The 19,657-nt window shown below is 51.0% G+C and overlaps 1 protein-coding gene across 1 annotated transcript in view; it reads left to right on the top strand.

Annotated features, from left to right (window-relative positions):
- apba1a (amyloid beta (A4) precursor protein-binding, family A, member 1a) overlaps window positions 1–19,657 on the top strand; it is a 138,017-nt gene that overhangs the window by 64,531 nt on the left and 53,829 nt on the right. Inside the window, exons 2-3 of the mRNA XM_038805509.1 lie at window positions 4,518–5,710; window positions 8,324–8,434. Coding sequence (XP_038661437.1) covers window positions 4,571–5,710; window positions 8,324–8,434 — 1,251 coding nt within the window. The 5' untranslated portion in view covers window positions 4,518–4,570. The remainder of the gene's footprint in view (window positions 1–4,517; window positions 5,711–8,323; window positions 8,435–19,657) is intronic.

The raw sequence follows: 19,657 nt of genomic DNA, 5'->3' as shown, positions 1-19,657 counted from the left end.
CAGGGTGGGGGCGACGCCGGGATGGGTGGGTTGTTGGTAAGCTCTTCCGCGGTTGGTTTTTGTGATTTTGTACATAAGACGAATGCCTTCAATAAAATGTTTTTCAAAAAAAATATGCAACCGCGTCGCTGTGGGACTGGGGTGGTGTAGCACAGTCTGGGTAAGGCGGCTGGTTTCCATCTCTGAAGGACATTGAGTGTAAACAGACGACTGTTTTACATCAACCTGACCCCGTCAAGGCCCTCGGGTACTGACACTCGCCGATTATCCCTGATTAATTTAATTCATTGAAACGCTATGGTGGGATTTGAACTCTCAGCTTTGGGTTACAGTGCTGACATGTTCTGGTTACTGACTTCAAAGAAAATAATTAAAAGGTACCTGTTTTGTGCAGTGGTTTTAAAATCTTTGTCAATTTGCGAATATGGGAGCGCCGCATAATGCAGACGATCTGCCTGTGTGCCCATGGATCAAGATTGGGAGGGGGGGGGGGGGGGGTAAACGGTGCTGCAAGCATTGATCATTCATCAGGGTAACAGCAGGAGCGAGTGACACAATTATTTTACATTAGAGACCGCCCGTGACAGGGATTGGTAGCTGCAATAGTCTCTTCGGAAACTGGGACTCGGATCAGATGCAGAGGAACTGTGAAGGTCACCTCTGCCCGATGTTTCTTGAGGGGTGGTTTTATCAACAAAATTAATTTTGGATGCGTCTTTGGGGCGGAGGGGTGCGCGCCATAATGTGGTGCTGCCTCTGTTAAATACCCAAGCCTGCAATACCGGGTGGCGGAGGGGGCACTGGGGTAGCTGGAAAGTGGATGTCGGTTCAGGTCCCAGGGTGGCTGTTTGTGAAATTAAAATTTGTAAAAACCGTCTGCTCGTTTCTTTTCTTGTGGGATGCTGGCAAGGAGGAAACCACCGGAGCTGAAACCCTAAAGGGGATTCGCATGATCTGACGCTGCCCCGCAGTCTACTCCATAGGCGGCTCCACCATCACGAAATATGATTATCTCTCAATGTCCTTGAGGCAGTTAAGATTGAAAGAAAGGCTTCTATGTATACAGCACCAATTCATGACCAAGACAGCCAATAAATTATTTTGACGTGTAGTCACTGCTGGGAACACAGCAGCCAATTCACGCACAGGAGGATCCCGCAAACACCAATGCACTGACTGCTCGGAGAACCTGTTTTTAGTATTTGCATTGAGTGCTGAGTATCCAACAGGGCACCAGGGAGAACCCCACTGCTCCTCTTCACGATAGTGGCCACGGGATCTCCTGCCCGGGGAGGGCAGATTCAGTCTAATGTCAGGTGCAGCGCTCCCTCAGTGCTACATGGGGGTGTATCAGACTAGATTGTGTGCTCAGAGCTGCAGAATGGGGCTTGAAGCTACGACCTTCTGACTCCGACACTATCCACTGAGGCACTCTCAATTTTTACAATTAAAGGACTAGTTAATTAATCAGAAACAATCAGCCTAATTCAGTCCATGGTAATACATCCTTAACCGATAACTGCCCTCGGGGAACTCCAAGATGCATTTATTTGAAATAGTATTACGGTTAGTGTTTAAATAAAGATCATGATTGGTACTTCGCTCTGTTTTTCTCTGTAGTTTCTTTCCATATTTTTGACCAAATATTTTGGCCGGGATTCTCCGAGCCCGCGACGGGTCGGAGAATTGCCGGGGCCCGGAGAATTGGCGGCAATCGTGCCCACGTGGTCGTCGCGACGCCAGTCAGGGGGGCGCTGAAATAGGCCACTGCGGCGATGCTCCGCGGGCAACAGGCCGAATTCCCGCCGATATGGTTCAATCCTGGTACCACCCGGCGGGAGCTCGGAGCCCCGACCGCTGTGGACATCCGGTTGGGGGGGGGGATCTAACTCTAGGGGGGGGGGGGGGGCTCCAGTGTGTCCAGGCCCGTGATCGGATGGCGGCCTATCTCCTTCCGCACAGGCCCGCTGTTAGGTCCTCAAAACGTTGCTCCACGGCGATGTGGAGACAGCAACCACGCGCATGCGCCGGCACGGAGACGGCCGTGTAGGGCCGCATTTGGCACCGGAGCAGCGCGCACCACTCTGGCACGCCGTGCTAGCCCCCTAAAACAACGGTGAATTGCTGGGCCTGGAGGCCCGTGGACGCCGGCGTACACCACTCCGGTGTTTACGCTGGCGCCAACACTTGGCCTGGATTTCGGAGAATCCCGGATCTTGTGTTTGAGCGTTTTTGGCTGTATGTAGAGGGAAAGTGAGCCAGAGGCATTTCAGGTGAAAGGGCGAATTCTGGAAATATTGAAATAAAAGCAGAAGTGGCGACCCAACATTTTGACATAACCTGCCCAAGATTGCCATGAAAGTCAGGAAGGAGAGATGATTAAGGGTTCAGACTCCATCCCCCAGCCAGCGACTGCATCCCTGGAAACTGTCCAAGGCCACCCATTCACAACGTCGCATTTGACCCTGAGATGGGTTTCCGATCACACATAGCTGCTGCATCACCAAGTCCATCGATTTCCACCTCCATAATATTGCCTCTTTCTACCCCGTCCCCAACGCGGCTGGTGCTAATAACCCAACCTCAACCCCCACACCCAGTCTTTGTAACCTCAAGATTTGACTATTCCGACGCACTTCTAGCTGGTCCCCCATCTTCTGTAATTTTGAACTCATTGCAAACCTTGTTCCCCTTATTCTAACTTGTATCAAACTTGTCGAAAGATCTGGCATTAGGTGGGTGTAACGTTTTCTGCACCCACGGATGGCGAGGTCTTTGTAGTTGAAGTGCTCAGAGAACCTGCAGCTTTGTAAATGAACAAAACTGTCTTTTAATTAACTAAATCATTAAACGGTTTCTGCAATGTAAGATTGCAGTTGGATATTACGGCTAAATACAAATAACTATGGTTAACTCTTAGAACATAGAAAGTACAGCACAGAACAGGCCCTTCGGCCCTCGATGTTGTGCCGATCAATGATCACCCTACTCAAACCCACGTATCCACCCTATACCTGTAACCCACAACCCCCCCCCCCCCCCCCCCCCCCTTAACCTTACTTTTTAGGACACTACGGGCAATTTAGCATGGCCAATCCACCTAACCCGCACATCTTTGGACTGTGGGAGGAAACCGGAGCACCCGGAGGAAACCCACGCACGCACGGGGAGGACGTGCAGACTCCACACAGACAGTGACCCAGACAGGAATCGAACCTGGGACCCTGGAGCTGTGAAGCATTTATGCTAACCACCATGCTACTGTGCTGCCCTAATTGCTCTTATTGATCAATATTGACTCAGGAGCTGCTCGATATGCATCCTGCCTGTCGTCCAGATTCTGTGTCTGTGTGCTGTCCAGGAGATTGCCTCCTATCTCCATGAGGCCTGTCTTCTAGTGACCTACTCCTGTCACCACTCCACCTGTGGTGGGATGCTAGAATCGCAGCCTATGCATACGGCACCTATCCTAACTTACAGTTCGGCTATTACATTTTATACACATATGATATTCTACATATCATTACAGTGGGGTTATGGAGTTTTAAAAAAATAATTTGTTCCTGGGATGTGGGTGTTGCTGGCTGGCCAGGCATTTATTGCCCGTCCCTGAGCCAACCACTTTGCTGTGGGCCTGGAGTCACATTGAGGCCAGACTGGGTAAGGATATCAGATTCCCTTCGCCAAAGGACATTAATGAACAAGTTGGGTTTTTACAATAATCGACAATGGGTAAAGATGGTCATCTTTAGAACCAGATTTTTATTAAATTCAAACTTCACTATCTGCTGTGGTGGGATTTGAGCCGGGGTCCCAGAGCATCACCCTGAGTCTCTGGATTACTAGTCCAGTGACAATGCCACTACGCCACTGCCTGCCCTTGGTTACAGAGATAGGGCATGGGCCTAGGTCGGGTGCTCTTTCACAGGGCCGGGGCAGACTCTATGGGCCGAATGGCCTCCTGCACTGTAGGAATTCCCTGGTGCCAAGTCCTTTGCAACAATTACCTCTGTGTTCGCTGACATTGGCCCCCAGTTTGGCACAGATACAATTTTTAAAATTCTTGTTCTCAAACCCCTCCGTTGCTTTGCGCCCCCCCCCCCCCCCCCCAATCTCTGTGACTTCCTCCAGCCCCTTAGCCCTCCGGGATCTCGGTGCTCCTCCAGTTCCGGCTCCTTGCATGTTCCTGACATTATCGCTTCTTCTGGGAGCTTGCTGTGAGCAAATTGGATCTCTCGTCTGCTGCATTGCCAGAGAGTACATTTCAGAAGGCAAGTCACTGGCCTTAAAACTCTTTGAGAAATGCTGTGAAAAGCGCTGTGTAAATATAGGGTTTCTTTCGATCACAACGCCCTCTTCTCGAGCGCAGTCAGGGATACACAGTAAGTGCTGCCTTTGCCAGTGATGCTCGCATACCCTGAATTAATGTATTAAGAAATGGAGGAGGCCATTTGGCCCATTATGGCTGGGATATCTCTTTGGATGTTGACTTTCATTTTTTTTTGTGCATTCCACAGACCGTCCCCAGAGATGCCGCCCGTGTAGGCTCACCAAGCTTTGGTATTCCGACATGAACAAGCCAGAGGAAGTGGTGGAGACGGACGAGGAACCGGGGAGCGAGGGAGTGAATGAGGCAGTTGAGGCTGATCTTCAGCACTCCGAGGAGGAGGAAGAGGAGGCTGGGCGCCGTAGCAACAGCAAGCGAGGAGCGCGGTCGCGGCCGGCGGACGAGGAGGGCACCCTGGCCAGGTCTGCCAGTACAGAAAGTGGCTTTCACAACCACACGGACAGGGCAGAGGGCGACGTGATCTGTGCACAGGGCGACCCCTACAACTCCCGGGAGAGGCTGCAGGAGAACGAGGAGGACGAGCGCTCGTACGCTGTCCACTGCCGGCCGGAGGCGGAGGAGTACACTGAGAACGCGGAGTCGGAGCACGCGGAAGCTGCCGAGAGTCGGACCCTCCCGAACGGTTTGCAATTCAACATGGAGGACCGCGAAGAGCTCATGAGCTCGGCCTACTCAGGGTACGTTTATAGCCACCATCCATTCCACCGCAGCGAGGAGGAACAGTATGCCGAGCCCTACGACGACTACACGGTCCAAGAGCACGTTTACGAGGAGATCGGAGAGGCGCCGGAGCTGGACGGCCGGGAAACTCTCCTGTTGTACCAGCAGGAGAGGGAGGAGGCAGAGCATTACCGTAAGGAGGCCCTGGGGGCCAGGCTGCACCACTACGACGAGCGGTCGGACAATGAGTCGGACAGCCCGGAGAAGGAGGCCGAGTTTGCCCCCTACCCCCGGATGGACAGCTACGAGCAAGAGGAGGACATTGACCAGATTGTCGCTGAGGTGAAGCAGAGCATGAGTTCTCAAAGCCTCGATCACACCTCCGAGGAGATGCCAGAGGCCGAGCAGAACTCCGAGTGTAGTGTCGCCCCTGGCAGCGGGCATGAGAGCGACGACGTCACGTCCGCGCTGAATTCGCGATCTGTGTCCTCCACGGGCTTGGGAGAGTCAGTGAGACACACCAGAGAACAAAGGGATGCCATTTCTTTAGCCATTAAGGACATCAAGGAAGCGATTGAAGAGGTAAAAACCAGAACCATACGGTCGCCTTACACTCCTGACGAACCAGCAGAGCCCATTTGGGTCATGAGGCAAGATATTAGCCCAACGGGAGAATGTGAGAACCAGATGGTGATGGAAGATGTAAGTACCTGAAATGTTTGCAACGGTTTTATTGTGTGAACGCTCATGAGATGTTGAGTCCAGTTGTACAACGAAATGTAACATCTACATCTTTTGATAAATGGTGTCACATTTGTGAATCCTTTTTTTTTTTGTCGATTGGATTTCCCCTGATTGTTCTTGATGAACCCCCCAGAAGACAAGTTTGTCGAAAATCCCAACAATGAAAATGGGAATGTGCAAGGGCGTAGAGCTGGTGGAGCTTCGTGGGTTTGGGGCTGGAGGAGGTTGCCAAGTTGTGTACAAGATCCCACAGACAACAATGTAATGATTGACCAGATATAACCTGTATTTAGTGATGTCCTTTGAGGGATGACTAGTCAAATACAATGGGACGAACTTGCACGTTCTTCTTTTGAAATAGTGGCCTTGGGATCTTTTGCTTCTACCTGAGCCAGTTAGGACCTGGGTTTCATATCTCAGGCAAAAGACAGCACCTCCAACAAAGCAGCACTCCCCCAGTATGTTTTAGAATCGGGCCATTTGGCCCATCGAGCCTGCCCCGCCATTCAATACAATTATGGTTGATCCTGAGTTTCAAGTGCACTTTCCCATCCTCTCCCCATATCCCATAATTCCCCGAGAGACCAAAACTCTGGAGGAACCACAACCCTCTGGGATAGAGAATTCCAAATCCTCCCAACCCTTTGAGATCTTGGCTGAGCTGATTGCCAGCTCAGTTCCACATTCCCACCTGTCCCCGATGACCTTTCTCATCTGGAATCCATGTGGTTCTGCCTCAACAACGTTCAAGGACTCTGCTGCCGCCACTTTTTCATAGAATGTACGATGCCAAAGGAGGCCACTCGGCCCATTGAGTCTGTACCGGCCCCGGGAAAGAGCACCCCACCCAAGCCCACACCTCCACCCCATCTCCATAACCCAGTAACCCTACTCAACCCCTTTGAACACTAAGGGCAATTTAGCATGGCCAATCCACCTAACCCGCACATTTTTGAGGAAAAGAGTTCCAAAGACTCACGACCCTCCGGGAGAAAACACTTCTCCTCATCTCTGCTCAAAATGGGCAACCTCTTATTTTCAAACTGGTAACCTCTAGTTCTAGATTCTCCTATCAGGGGGCCACATCCTTTCCACACCCACCCTGCTAGGATCTTATTGGTGGTTGGAGGTCATTCATCCCAGCTCCAGGACATCACTGCAGGAGTTCCTCAGAGTAGTGTCCTAGGCCCAACCATCTTCAGCTGCTTCATCAATGACCTTTTCCCCCATCATTAGGTCAGAACATGGGATGTTCACTGGTGACTGCACAATTCAGCCCCATGCGCGACAACTCAGATACTGAGGCAGCCCAAGCTTAAATGTGACAAGAAGTGAACAACATGCAGGCTTCGGCTGGTAAGTGGCAAGTTACATTCATGCCACACGAGTGCCAGGCAATGACCATCTCCAACAAGAGAGAATCCAACCACCTTCTCTCATGCAATGGCATTACCATTGCAGAATCCCCCACTATCAACATCCTGGGGGTTACCATTAACCAGAAACTGAACTGGACCCAGCCATGTAAATACTGTGGCTACCAGGGCAGGTCAGAGGCTGGGAATCCTGCAGTGATCAACTCACCTCCTGACCCCCCCCCCCAAAGCCTGCCCACCATCAACAAGTCACAAGTCAGGAGTGCGATGGAATACCCTCCACTTTCCTGGATGAGTGCAGCTCCAACAATACTCAAGAAGCTCAACACCAAACAGGACAAACCAGCCCATTGGCATCCCAACCTCCACCTTCAACGTTTACTCCCTCCATCGCCAACGCAGAGTGGCAGCCGTGTGTACCATCTACAAGATGCACTGCAGCAACTCACCAAAGCTCCTACAACACCTTCCAAACCCACGACCTCTACCATCCAGAAGGGCAAGAGCATCAGATACCTGGGAACCCCACCACCTGGAGGTTCCTCTCCCAAGTCACCCACCATCCTGATTTGGTAACATATCGCCGTTCCTTCGCTGTCGCTGGGGCAAACTCCTGGAACTCCCTCGCAAACAGCAGAGTGGGTGTACCTACACCACACGGACTGCAGCGGTTCAAGCAGGCAGCTCACCCACCACCTTCTCAAAGGGCAATTCGGGATGGGTAATAAATGCTGGCCTAGCCCGCGCCTCGCACACCCGGTGGAAGAATGAAATAAATTCCTTTGAGAGCACACCCAGATCTTCTGAACTTCAACCCTTACAAGCACTACGTCTAGGCTGACTCTCGCAGTGTGGTGCGGAGGGAAGGCTGCACTGCTGAGATTGCCGTATGAGACATTTAACCGAGACCCATTCCACCTTGGGCTGCTGCCGTCCCAACATTACAACCGTGTCTAAACCTCAAAAATACTTTGTTGTCTTTATAGAGCTTTGGACCGTGGTGGAATCATGATAGGCGCTACATTAAGGCAGCTTCCTTCTACATGCGAAGCAATCCACACGCAGGCAGCAAACTAAAGCGCCCAGTAGATTAGCGCGCCCGCTTGGTCTTTCTGGACAGAAACTGATCGAAGCGGGACTCGAGATAAGAGCAGCCTTAATTTTCACAATTGCTTTGCTTCCTAAACTGTGCTAGCTGACCACTAGAGCACTGTGGATGAAAGCTCACATGAAGGTCAGGCAAATACTGGTGAAGCTAGCCTGGAGGTGGCAGTCTCGTGCAATTTACACCAGTGAGAACTCATTGGTAAGTGTCTGGAGTTCTATATGTCATAGATTAATTCCTGTTCGTGTCTTGCCAGTATTGTGCCTGGATATAAATTGTGCAGGGTGAGATGCATGTGAGATACGGTTTCAGCTCAAGACAATAATTTAAAAGGCAGGTGAATGACTGTCCCAATTTAGACATGGGGGCTTTAAATTTATCAATTTATCATTTCTAAAACTCAATGACTGGAACTTTTATCCTAACTTTTACACAAAAGCCCAGCATATCAAAAGGCTTGCTAATGTCCCTGAAGTCTGATAGATATCAACACAACCCATGTTACAGGAAGGGAATTGATCAAATTAGAGAGGGGATTAAATCTGTGCCTGGTGGTTTGTTGACGTCTCTGCTAATGTATTTAGATCCTCCCTCTCCACTCTGTCTAGACCTCTCCTAATTTTATCCACCTCAAATGAACCTTTCCTCTGTTGCGGGGAAAGCAATCGCAGTCAATCCAATCTTTCTTTATCACGCAATGTCCTTGTAAATCTCCTCTCTACCCTCTCTGGTGCGATCGCATCCTACCTATAAAGCTGTGAGCCGATCTGTACGAACTGTTCTAGCTGTGATTTAACTTGTGTTTCATACAGCTCCAGCAGAATAACCTCCCCGTTCTTATTCTCTAAGCCTTGAGCAATAAAAGAATCTTGTTTCCTGCTTATCTACCGTTCGGCTTCTCTCCGGGATAAGCAAACGTGCATTCTCAGGCCCCCCCCCCCCCCCCCCCCGTTCCCTCATTTCTCAGTTTCCTATCAATCGTTGTGCGTTTCTTTGCCTTTCTCACTCTCCCCAAATGTATGACCTCACACTTCTCCAGACTGAATTCCATTTGCCACTTTCCCGCTCACCTGACCTGTCCATTGATACCTTGCTGTGGTTTACAGTTTCCGTCATGCGGCCGATTTTCTGTATCGTCGGGAGGCTTCTGAATCACCTCACCTACATTTCAGTGTAATTCGTTGGCAACAACTGTCAACAGCAAGGGCCCCCCAAGTACTGAGATCCGGCGGGGGGTAGGGGGGCGGGGGGGGGGGGGGGGGGGATCCTGTGTCATTATTTGTTGCTAATAATATGATTATGATTTAAGCTTTAGAAGCAGACACTTTTTCTATTAGAACAGTTGCCCTAATTTTGAAGATTATTGGAGAGTATTTGAATATTGTAGGTGTGAGAGGGATTTCAGGATCCGTATTAAGCATCTGCCTGATCAAGGCTTCATAAATCAGCTTTGTACGAACCATCTGTTAAGTGAAGAGTAAATCTAGTTGGCATGGGGATAATACGATCAGAAAATGACTTTTGCCTCTGTTTAAAAGAGAACTGGGATATGTTTTAGAATATTTTTTCTCATTCATTCTTAAGCTACAGGCCCATCTTTGGATGCCCTCTAGAAGAGGAGGATTCAGGCATTATCTCTGGCTTTCCATACCTTGGATATTCTGGGGATTGTGGACCTGAATCTCCACTATCGGGAACACACTGAGCCGAGCTTTGTTCTGGGTGTGGGATTCCGATATCAGCCCCTGAAAGTGGGTCCGAGCGCCTGCTTGCCGCGTGTGCGACAGCGTCAGCCATTTTCCCACAGGGCCACCCCTGGGCTCACTGTCCAATGAGGCATTGAAGACGGTGGGGCTGGGCCAATCACAGGGCTGACGGTAAAGATTGACGTCAAAGGCATCGACCCCTGTCATGGAGGGCTTTCGAAGAAGGAGCATGAGGAATAGAAGGTGGAGGAAGCCATCTGCTTGGCAACCCTTTCGTATGTGACCGAGGATCCAGAGCACACGAACAGGCCATTCTGCCCAACCACCCAGTGTTGGATCTTATGCTCGACCTGTGTCTCCTCGCTTCACGTAACTCTATCAGCATAACCTCTTCTTTCCCCCACGTGCATTTATATGGCCTCCCCATGAAAGCAATGTACAGATTGTCTGGTGGGATGGCCCCTCGGTAATCCCAACCTTAGCCAAGGTGTGGTGTTTTTCGACGTGCAGTCACTGTTGTAATGTAGCTGTGTACCCAGCAAGATCCCACATGCAAGCAGTGTGATAATCCCCAGATAATCTGTTTTATTTGTGTGTGTGCTGTTGATTGAAGGATTAATATTGACCTGGTTACCAGGAGGAACTACGCTGCTCCTCTTCATTCACCGAAGAGCACAGAGGGGGCCTCAGTATAAAGTCGCATCTAAGACGGCCACCCGTGACAGTGCAGCGCTCCCTCAGTACTGACCCTCTGACAGTGCAGCACTCCCTCAGTACTGACCCTCTGACAGTGCGGCACTCCCTCAGTACTGACCCTCTGACAGTGCAGCACTCCCTCAGTACTGACCCTCTGACAGTGCAGCACTCCCTCAGTACTGACCCTCTGACAGTGCAGCGCTCCCTCAGTACTGACCCTCTGTCAGTGCAGCACTCCCTCAGTACTGACCCTCTGACAGTGCAGCACTCCCTCAGTACTGACCCTCTGACAGTGCAGCACTCCCTCAGTACTGACCCTCTGACAGTGCAGCACTCCCTCAGTACTGACCCTCTGACAGTGCAGCGCTCCCTCAGTACTGACCCTCTGTCAGTGCAGCACTCCCTCAGTACTGACCCTCTGACAGAGCAGCACTCCCTCAGTACTGACCCTCTGACAGTGCTGCACTCCCTCAGTACTGACCCTCTGACAGAGCAGCACTCCCTCAGTACTGACCCTCTGACAGTGCGGCACTCCCTCAGTACTGACCCTCTGACAGTGCGGCACTCCCTCAGTACTGACCCTCTGACAGTGCAGCACTCCCTCAGTACTGACCCTCTGACAGTGTGGCACTCCCTCAGCACTGACCCTCTGACAGTGCGGCACTCCCTCAGTACTGACCCTCTGACAGTGCAGCACTCCCTCAGTACTGACCCGCTAACAGTGCGGCACTCCCTCAGTACTGACCCTCTGACAGTGTGGTGCTCCCTCAGTACTGACCCTCTGACAGTGTAGCGCTCCCTCAGTACTGACCCTCTGACAGTGCAGCACTCCCTCAGTACTGACCCTCTGACAGTGTGGTGCTCCCTCAGTACTGACCCTCTGACAGTGCAGCACTCCCTCAGTACTGACCCTCTGACAGTGCAGCACTCCCTCAGTACTGATTCTCTGGCAGTGCTGCACTCCCTCAGTACTGACCCTCTGACAGTGCACCACTCCCTCAGTACGGACCCTCTGACAGTGCAGCACTCCCTCAGTACTGACCCTCTGACAGTGCAGCACTCCCTCAATACTGACCCTCTGACAGTCGGTGCTCCCTCAGTACTGACCCTCTAACAGTGCGGCACTCCCTTAGTACTGACCCTCTGACAGTGCGGCACTCCCTCAGTACTGTCCCTCTGACAGTGCAGCACTCCCTCAGTACTGACCCTCTGACAGTGCAGCACTCCCTCAGTACTGACCCTCTGACAGTGCGGCACTCCCTCAGTATTGCATGAGAGTGTCAGCCTGCTTGTATGTCTCTGTACCATTGAATCCTTACAGTGCCGAAGGAGCCATTGAGTCTGCAGCGACCCTCTGAACGACATATCTTTGGTGATCTTTGCACATTGATAGTGTGAGTTGAACCCACAAAAAACTGGAGAAATGTATTGTTTTCACATATATCTGTGCGTTTGCATTTTTGAAAACTATATATATTTCTAAAGAAAATGAACAGAGATCATACTGACCTCAGGGACACAATGCTGTATCTAATATTAAAACCCACTGCAAGCTGCTTTGAGGATTAATTCAGTCAGTGTTCACAGTGGAACTGATGTTCTCAACTTGATCCTGGTCTGGTATGAGCGAGCCAATCACAGCCAGGGCGACTGACAAGGTTCCCATAATCCACTCCAGTATCCCCGGGCTGCAGAAAGGATTGTGTAAAGAATCCCCGCTGATGCCCACAAGGAACAGCTGGATGGTGTCCCGCTTGTACCTACAAATGAATAGCTGACATCGAAGCGCACAGGCAGAAAGGCCGATTGAATTGGATGCCAGTTGGCACCTATTATTTACGGAGCCTCATCTCAATGGTATCTTGAGAAGATGTTTGTTGTAAAACACGTGGGAGGACTGTTCTCTGTTCAAGCCAGTGGACTTGTGTGTCAGTGCTCACTCTGGGAGGCACATTCGGAATCTTGTTCTGCTCCTCGACTTGAACACAAAACTCAGGCCTGAATCTGCCGGGACAGTACTGAGGGAATGCTGCATTGTCGGAGGTGTCATCTTCCAGATGCACTGTTAATCCGAGGCCCCGCCTGTTCCCTGGGGTGGATGTGAAAGATCCCATGGTCACTAGTTTGAAGAAGAGATCTCCTCGATGTCTTGGTCAATATTTATCCTCAATCAACATCAGCAAGGCGGATTGTCTGGTCATTATCACAATGCTGCTTGTGGGAGCTTGCTGTGCACAGATTGGCTGCTGTGTTTCCGACATTACAACAGTGACGACGCTTCAACATGGAAAGCAGGAGGAGGCCATTCGGCCCTTCAAGTCTGCTCCGCCATTCATTATGATCAAGGCTGATCATCCAACTCAGTAACCTGCTCTCGCTTTCCCCCCCCCATATCCTTTGATCCCTTTCTCCCCAAGAGTTATACCTGACCCCTTTTTTTGAAAACACACAATGCTTTGGCGTCAACTTTTGTGTGTTGGAGAATTCCACAAGCTGACCACCACTCTTTGGCTGAAGCGATTTCTCCTCATCTCTGTCGAAAATGGCCTACCTCGTATCCTCAGACTGTGACCCTTGGTTCTGGCCTCCCCTGCCATCGGGGAACATCCTTCCTGCATCGACCCTGTCCAGTCTTGTTAGAATTTTATAGGTTTCTATGAAATCCCCCTCATTCATCAAAACTCCAGCGAATCCTAACCGACCCAATCTCTCCTCATGCGTCAGTCCTGCCGTCCCAGGAATCAGTCTGGTAAACCTTTGCTGCACTCCCTCTAATATTAAGAACATCCTCCCTCAGAGCAGGAGACCAAAACTTCACACAATACTCCAGGTGTGGCCTCACCAAGGCCCTGTATAATTGCAGCAAGACTAACCCTAACCGCCTGCTGCACCTGCTTGCTTACCTTCAGTGCAAGGATCACCAGGTGACATTGCACTTTCCCCTCTCTCTCAATCTATAGCCATCCAGATAAAAGCAAATTTTATAAATTACTATGAATAAAGCCATCCAGATAATCTGCTTTCCTGTTTCTGCTACCCAGTGTGGATAACCTCACATTGATCCACATACTGCATTTTTCCCACTCGTTCAAACTTGTCTAAATCACACTGAAGGATCTCTGCATCCTCCTCACAGCTCACCCTCCCACCCAACTTGGTAACGCTGCAGATTTGGCAATATGACATTCAGCTCCCTCATCTAAATTATTTATATATTGTTAATAGCTGGGATCCCAACACCGGTCCCTGTGATACTCCACTAGTCACTGCCTGCCATTTGGAAACCCATTTATTCCTACTCTTTGTTTCCTGTCTACCAACCAGTTTTTTTATCCATGCAATACACTACCCCTTATGCCCCATCCTTTAACTTTACACGCTCATCTCTCATGTGAGACTTTGTCGAAATCCTTTTGAAAGTCCAAATAAATCACATCTACTGGCTCCCCTTCATCAACTCTACTAGTTACATCCTGGTAGAACTCCAGTAAATTTGCCAAGCCTGATTTCCCCTTCATAAATCCATGCTGACTCTGTCTGATCCTGCCACTGTTTTCCAAGTGCTCTTGCTATAACATCTTTGATAATGGATTCTAGAATTTTCTCCACTACCGACATCAAGCTGACTGGCCTATAATTCCGTTTTTTTCTTTACCTCCCTTTTTCGTGGGGTTACATTAGCTACCCTCCAATCTGTAGGAACGGTCCCAAATATATAGAATCTTGGAATATGACCACCAATGCATCTGCTATTCCTAGGGCCACTTAAATACTCTGGGATGTAGATTATCACGTCCTGGAGATTGTTTGGCCTTCGTCCCATCAATTTCCCAACACCGTTTCCTTACCAATACTGATTTCCTTCAGTTCCTCCCTCTCACTGAATCCGAACATTTCTGGTATCTTATTTGTGTCCTTCTTTATGAAGTCACAACCAACGTATGTATTTTGTTGCTCAGCCATTTCTTCGTCCCCCGTTATAAATTCCCGGGTTTCTGACTGTAAGGGCCCTACATTTGTCTTCACCAATCTTTTTCTCTTCACATACCTATAGAAACTTTTACAGTCAGTTTTTATGTTTCCTGTAAGCTTATCTCGTACTCTATTTTCCATAATAGAACATAGAACAGTACAGCACAGAACAGGCCCTTCGGCCCTCGATGTTGTGCCGATGAATGATCACCCTACTCAAACCCACGTATCCACCCTATACCCATAACCCAACAACCCCCCCCCTTAACCTTACTTTTAGGACACTATGGGCAATTTAGCATGGCCAATCCACCTAACCCGCACATCTTTGGACTGTGGGAGGAAACCGGAGCACCCGGAGGAAACCCACGCACACACGGGGAGGACGTGCAGACTCCACACAGACAGTGACCCAGCCGGGAACTGAACCTGGGACCCTGGAGCTGTGAAGCATTTATGCTAACCACCATGCTACCGTGCTGTCCACTTCTTAATCAATCTCTTGGTCCTCCTTTGCTGAATTTTAAACAGCTCTCAATCCTTAGCTCTGCTGTTTTTTATCTGGCCAATTTGTATGCCTCTTCTTTGGATCTAATACTATTTCTAATTTGCCTTTTAAGCTATGGTTTGGCCACCTTTCCAGTTTTTTTTTGTGCCAGGCAGGAAGGAACTATTGTTGCAGTTCCCTCATGTGCTCTCTGAATGTTTGCTATTGCCGTTTCTCTGTCATCCCTTTAAGTAATGTTCCCCAATCCATCATAGCCAGCTCACGCCTCATGCCATCGTAGTTTCCTTTATTCAGATTCAGGACCGAGTCTCAGAATCAACTAGGTCACTCTCCACCTTGATGAAGAATTCTAACATATTATGGTCACTCATCCCCAATCTTGCATAACTAGATTGCCAATTATTATTTTCTCATTACACAATACCCAGTCTAGGATGGTCTGTTCTCTAGTTGGCCCCTCAATGTATTGGTCCATAAACCATCACATATATACTCCAGGAAGTCCTCCTCGACAATATCGTGACTAATTTGATTAGCCCAATCTATATGCAGATTAAAGTCCTTTATCACATGCATCTCTAATTTCCTGTTTAATGAATTACCAACATCACCACTACGGTTTTGGGATCTACATACAACCCCCCCCCCCCCCCCCACTAACGTTTTTGCTCCTTTGTGTTTCTCAGCTCTACCCACACACATTCCACATCGTTAGAACTAATATCCTTCCTCAATTTATGCGCCAATTTCCTCTTTACCCAGCAATGTAACCCCCACCGCCTTTTCCTTTTAGTCTGTTCTTCCTAAATACTGAATACCCCCGGATGTTCAATTCCCATCCCTGGTCACCTTGCAGCCATGTCTGCGTAATCCTGACTATTTCATACCCGTTTACATCTACTGGCATGATTAATTTATCCACTTTATTGCGAATGCTCTGCAGCAAAGGCACAAAGCTTTAAGGCTCATCTTTTTAACATTCCTTGTCCCATTCCCACGATTGTTCACTGTAGCCCTGTTTGAATCTGGCCCTTGATTTATCTGCCTATCACTTTTTTTTTATTCCCCTTTCCGTCTTTTTTTTGTCCTTGATTCCTGTGACTGCTTGCATAGGTTCCCATCCTCCGGCCATTTTAGTTTAAAACCACCCCAACCACTCTGGAAAATAAATCAGTCCCGGTCCTGCCTAGGTGCAGCCTGTCCAGTTTGTACTGGTCCCACCTCACCCACTCCTAATATCCTAGGAACCTGACCACCTCCCTCTTCAGCCACACATTCATCGGATATTTCCTGCTATTTATGCTCTGTCGCGCGCGTGGCTCTGATATTAATCCTGAGATCACTACTTTTGACATCCTAGTTTTCAACTTCCTTCCTGACGCTCTATATTCTGTTTTTAGGACCTCAACCCTTTTCTTTCCTGAGTGCCAATGTGTACCACGACCACTGGCTGTTGACTCTCCTCTTCCCGAATGTGGCTGCTCTGAGGTATCCTTGACCCCAGCACCAGGGAGGCAACATGTCACCCTGGAGCCACGTTGTGGCCACAGAAATGCATATTTGTTTCCGTTACGCGTTGACATCATCTCCAGCGCCCATAGACTTTGGGACTCCTCCAATCGGCTAAGCACTCACTGGAATGTCACTGATATCGCCTCCTGAATCTCACGGCCATGTCCAAGCATCTGCATCCCCTCTGGGATAACCTTGACCAGAGGCTCGGCGTCTGCCTGGGACTCAGTTGTGTCCTGGGACCCAGCAGACCTCCGACTGCCGACTCCCTTGGATATTCCTGCCTCCACCTGATGTACATCAGCAACTGTGTGGTGCTCGCCAGATTGTGCCCCAGACGTCTGTCCAGTAATGTCGCCCACCAAGGAGTGTGTCTCTGCGCTGGTGGAGGGTGGGGGTGACGGCTGTGACACGTCGATGGTGGTCTCCTCGAAGCTCTCCTCCAAGGTGGGCTTTTGGATGGCGGGGGGGGGGGGGGGGGGGGGGGGTCCTGCAAGACAATGGGCATGTGGTCAATGAGAGGGGAGGGTCATTCTGTCTGACATGAACAACTCACTTGAGACGGGTCACCTGGGTGAAGGGGCAGTGGATCCTCACCTCTGTCAAGGTCAACCTCGCTGTCGGTAACTGCTCTCTCCTCGGTCAACCCTGCGATCCCCAGGTCCCGTTCTTTATGGAGGGTGAGGACTCTGATCACTGGTATATCCACACACACACACCCACACCCCCGGCCCGGTGTTGGTTACTTTCTTGATTAATAAGGGCATCAGGAGTTACGGGAGAAGACAGGAGAATAGGGATGAGAAAAATATCAGCCATGATTGAATGGCGGAGCAGACACGATGGGCCGAGTGGCCTAATTCTGCTGCTGTGTCTTATGGTCTTTCCCGCTTATTATGGACTACCTTCTCCTTTGGGGACAAAGAGAGGGCATTGTGAACTATATGCTTGATGTGTCAGCGGGTTCTATAGTAGATGGCCTGTGTGGACACCACACTGGGCACGAAGGGATTGTTCTAGCGGGTGTCAGGGTGTTCAAAGGAGCCAACATGAAGATAGGATGTGGGATGGTGCGAGGTGTCAGCCAGAGATTTTGGGGGGGTGGCGATGAGAATTTAAGAGGTGGCAAATGGAGCTGGTGCCAGGAGAGAGGGGGTAACTTACCCTTACAGCTCAGTTGAAGTCGTTGGTCTTCCAACATTGGTCGGCGGTCCTCCTGGTCATGTTGCCCACACCGACAGCCGCTGCCACTCCGGCGGTATGGGTGACCCTGCTGCTGGTCCCCTCAGCCCCTCGGGGAATCAGGATCTCCCTGTCCCGCATCCACTGCTTCCAGAAGCTTGGCCCGGTTGGCATCCCCCAAACGTGGAGCAGGTCAACGCGCTGCCGTGCTTGTGTGCTGACTGGGAGTGAGCGGCAAGGGAGCGTTTAAAAGCAGCTGCCGCTTGTTAGGGGCGAGACTGGCGAATCAGACAGTGAGACACAGAACATTACAGCACAGAACTGGCCCTTCGGCCCTCAATGTTGTGCCGAGCATTGTCCAAATCCAAGATCAAGCTATCCCTCTCCAGCCAGTAATGGCGAGAAGCTCGGGGGGGGTGCATTTCTCTGTGACGTTAAATACGCGACGCGATCTCGGCCATTAAGAAAGGATCGTCAAACACACCCAAAATACCACTCCGAAATGTTTCCGCCAAATCGCGCCCAAATACTCTAAAACCTCTCTTATAAAATGGAATAAGTGGCATTGTTCCCTTTGATTAGCTCACAAGGAAACATTCGCAATTACTGCTGCCTTCAGTAAATCTTTCCATATCTCCCAGCCCTGTCTCTTCAATTTGTGGCTGTCATGTTTAGTTTTCTCGTAGCCAGCCTCACTGCGATCTTGCTGTCTGTAGTTATTTTTAGTTTGAAAGGTAGAAAAGAGATGGTGAGAGACCGAGGGAGGGAATGTCTAACTGATCAGAGGCTTGGTGCAGTGTGAAGTTCTGGAAGAGGAGCGGGCGCTTTGATCACCAGAAAGGGAAGGCATTGCTGGAAAACCCAGGCTGTATTTGGATAGCATGATCACACCTCGGGCAGATTGGGGGTTGGGGGAAGACCAGGGTTTGGGGGCGGGGGGGGGGGGGGGGAGGGAGAGCAGGGTTTGGGGGGGGGGGGGGGGAGGGAGAGCAGGGTTTGGGGGGGAGGGAGAGCAGGGTTTGGGGGGGGAGGGAGAGCAGGGTTTGGGGGGGGAGGGAGAGCAGGGTTGGGGGGGGAGGGAGAGCAGTGTTTGGGGGGGGGAGAGCAGGGTTTGGGGGGGGAGGGAGAGCAGGGTTTGGGGGCGGGGGGGGTGGGGGGGGGGGAGGGAGAGCAGGGTTTGGGGGGGGAGGGAGAGCAGTGTTTGGGGGGGGAGGGAGAGCAGGGTTTGGGGGGGGAGGGAGAGCAGTGTTTTGGGGGGGGGGAAAGAGCAGTGTTTGGGGGGGGGAGGGAGAGAGGTTTGGGGGCGGGGGGGTGTGGGGGGGGGGAGGGAGAGCAGGGTTGGGGGGGGAGGGAGAGCAGTGTTTGGGGGGGGAGGGAGAGCAGGGTTTGGGGGGGGAGGGAGAGCAGTGTTTGGGGGGGGGGAAGAGCAGTGTTTGGGGGGGAGGGAGAGCAGGGTTGGGGGCGGGGGGGGGGGGGGGGGGGGAGGGAGAGCAGGGTTTGGGGGGGGAGGGCGAGCAGTGGTTTTGGGGGGGGAGGGAGAGCAGGGTTTGGGGGGGGAGGGAGAGCAGTGTTTGGGGGGGGGGGAAGAGCAGTGTTTGGGGGGGGAGAGCAGTGTTTGGGGGCGGGGGGGAGAGCAGGGTTGGGGGGGGAGAGCTGGGTTTGTGGGGGGGAGGGAGAGCAGGGTTTGCGGGGGAGGGAGAGAAGGGTTTGGGGGGGAGGGAGAGCAGGGTTTGGGGGGGGAGGGAGAGCAGGGTTTGGGGGGGGAGGGAGAGCAGGGTTTGCGGGGGAGGGAGAGAAGGGTTTGTGGGGGGAGGGAGAGCAGGGTTTGGGGGGGGGGGGGAGAGCAGT

The sequence above is a fragment of the Scyliorhinus canicula genome, chromosome 8 (genome assembly GCF_902713615.1).
Source record: "Scyliorhinus canicula chromosome 8, sScyCan1.1, whole genome shotgun sequence".
Classification (NCBI taxonomy): domain Eukaryota; kingdom Metazoa; phylum Chordata; class Chondrichthyes; order Carcharhiniformes; family Scyliorhinidae; genus Scyliorhinus; species Scyliorhinus canicula.
Note: the sequence above shows the minus strand (reverse complement) of the source record. Positions and strands in the feature narration are given on the sequence as shown.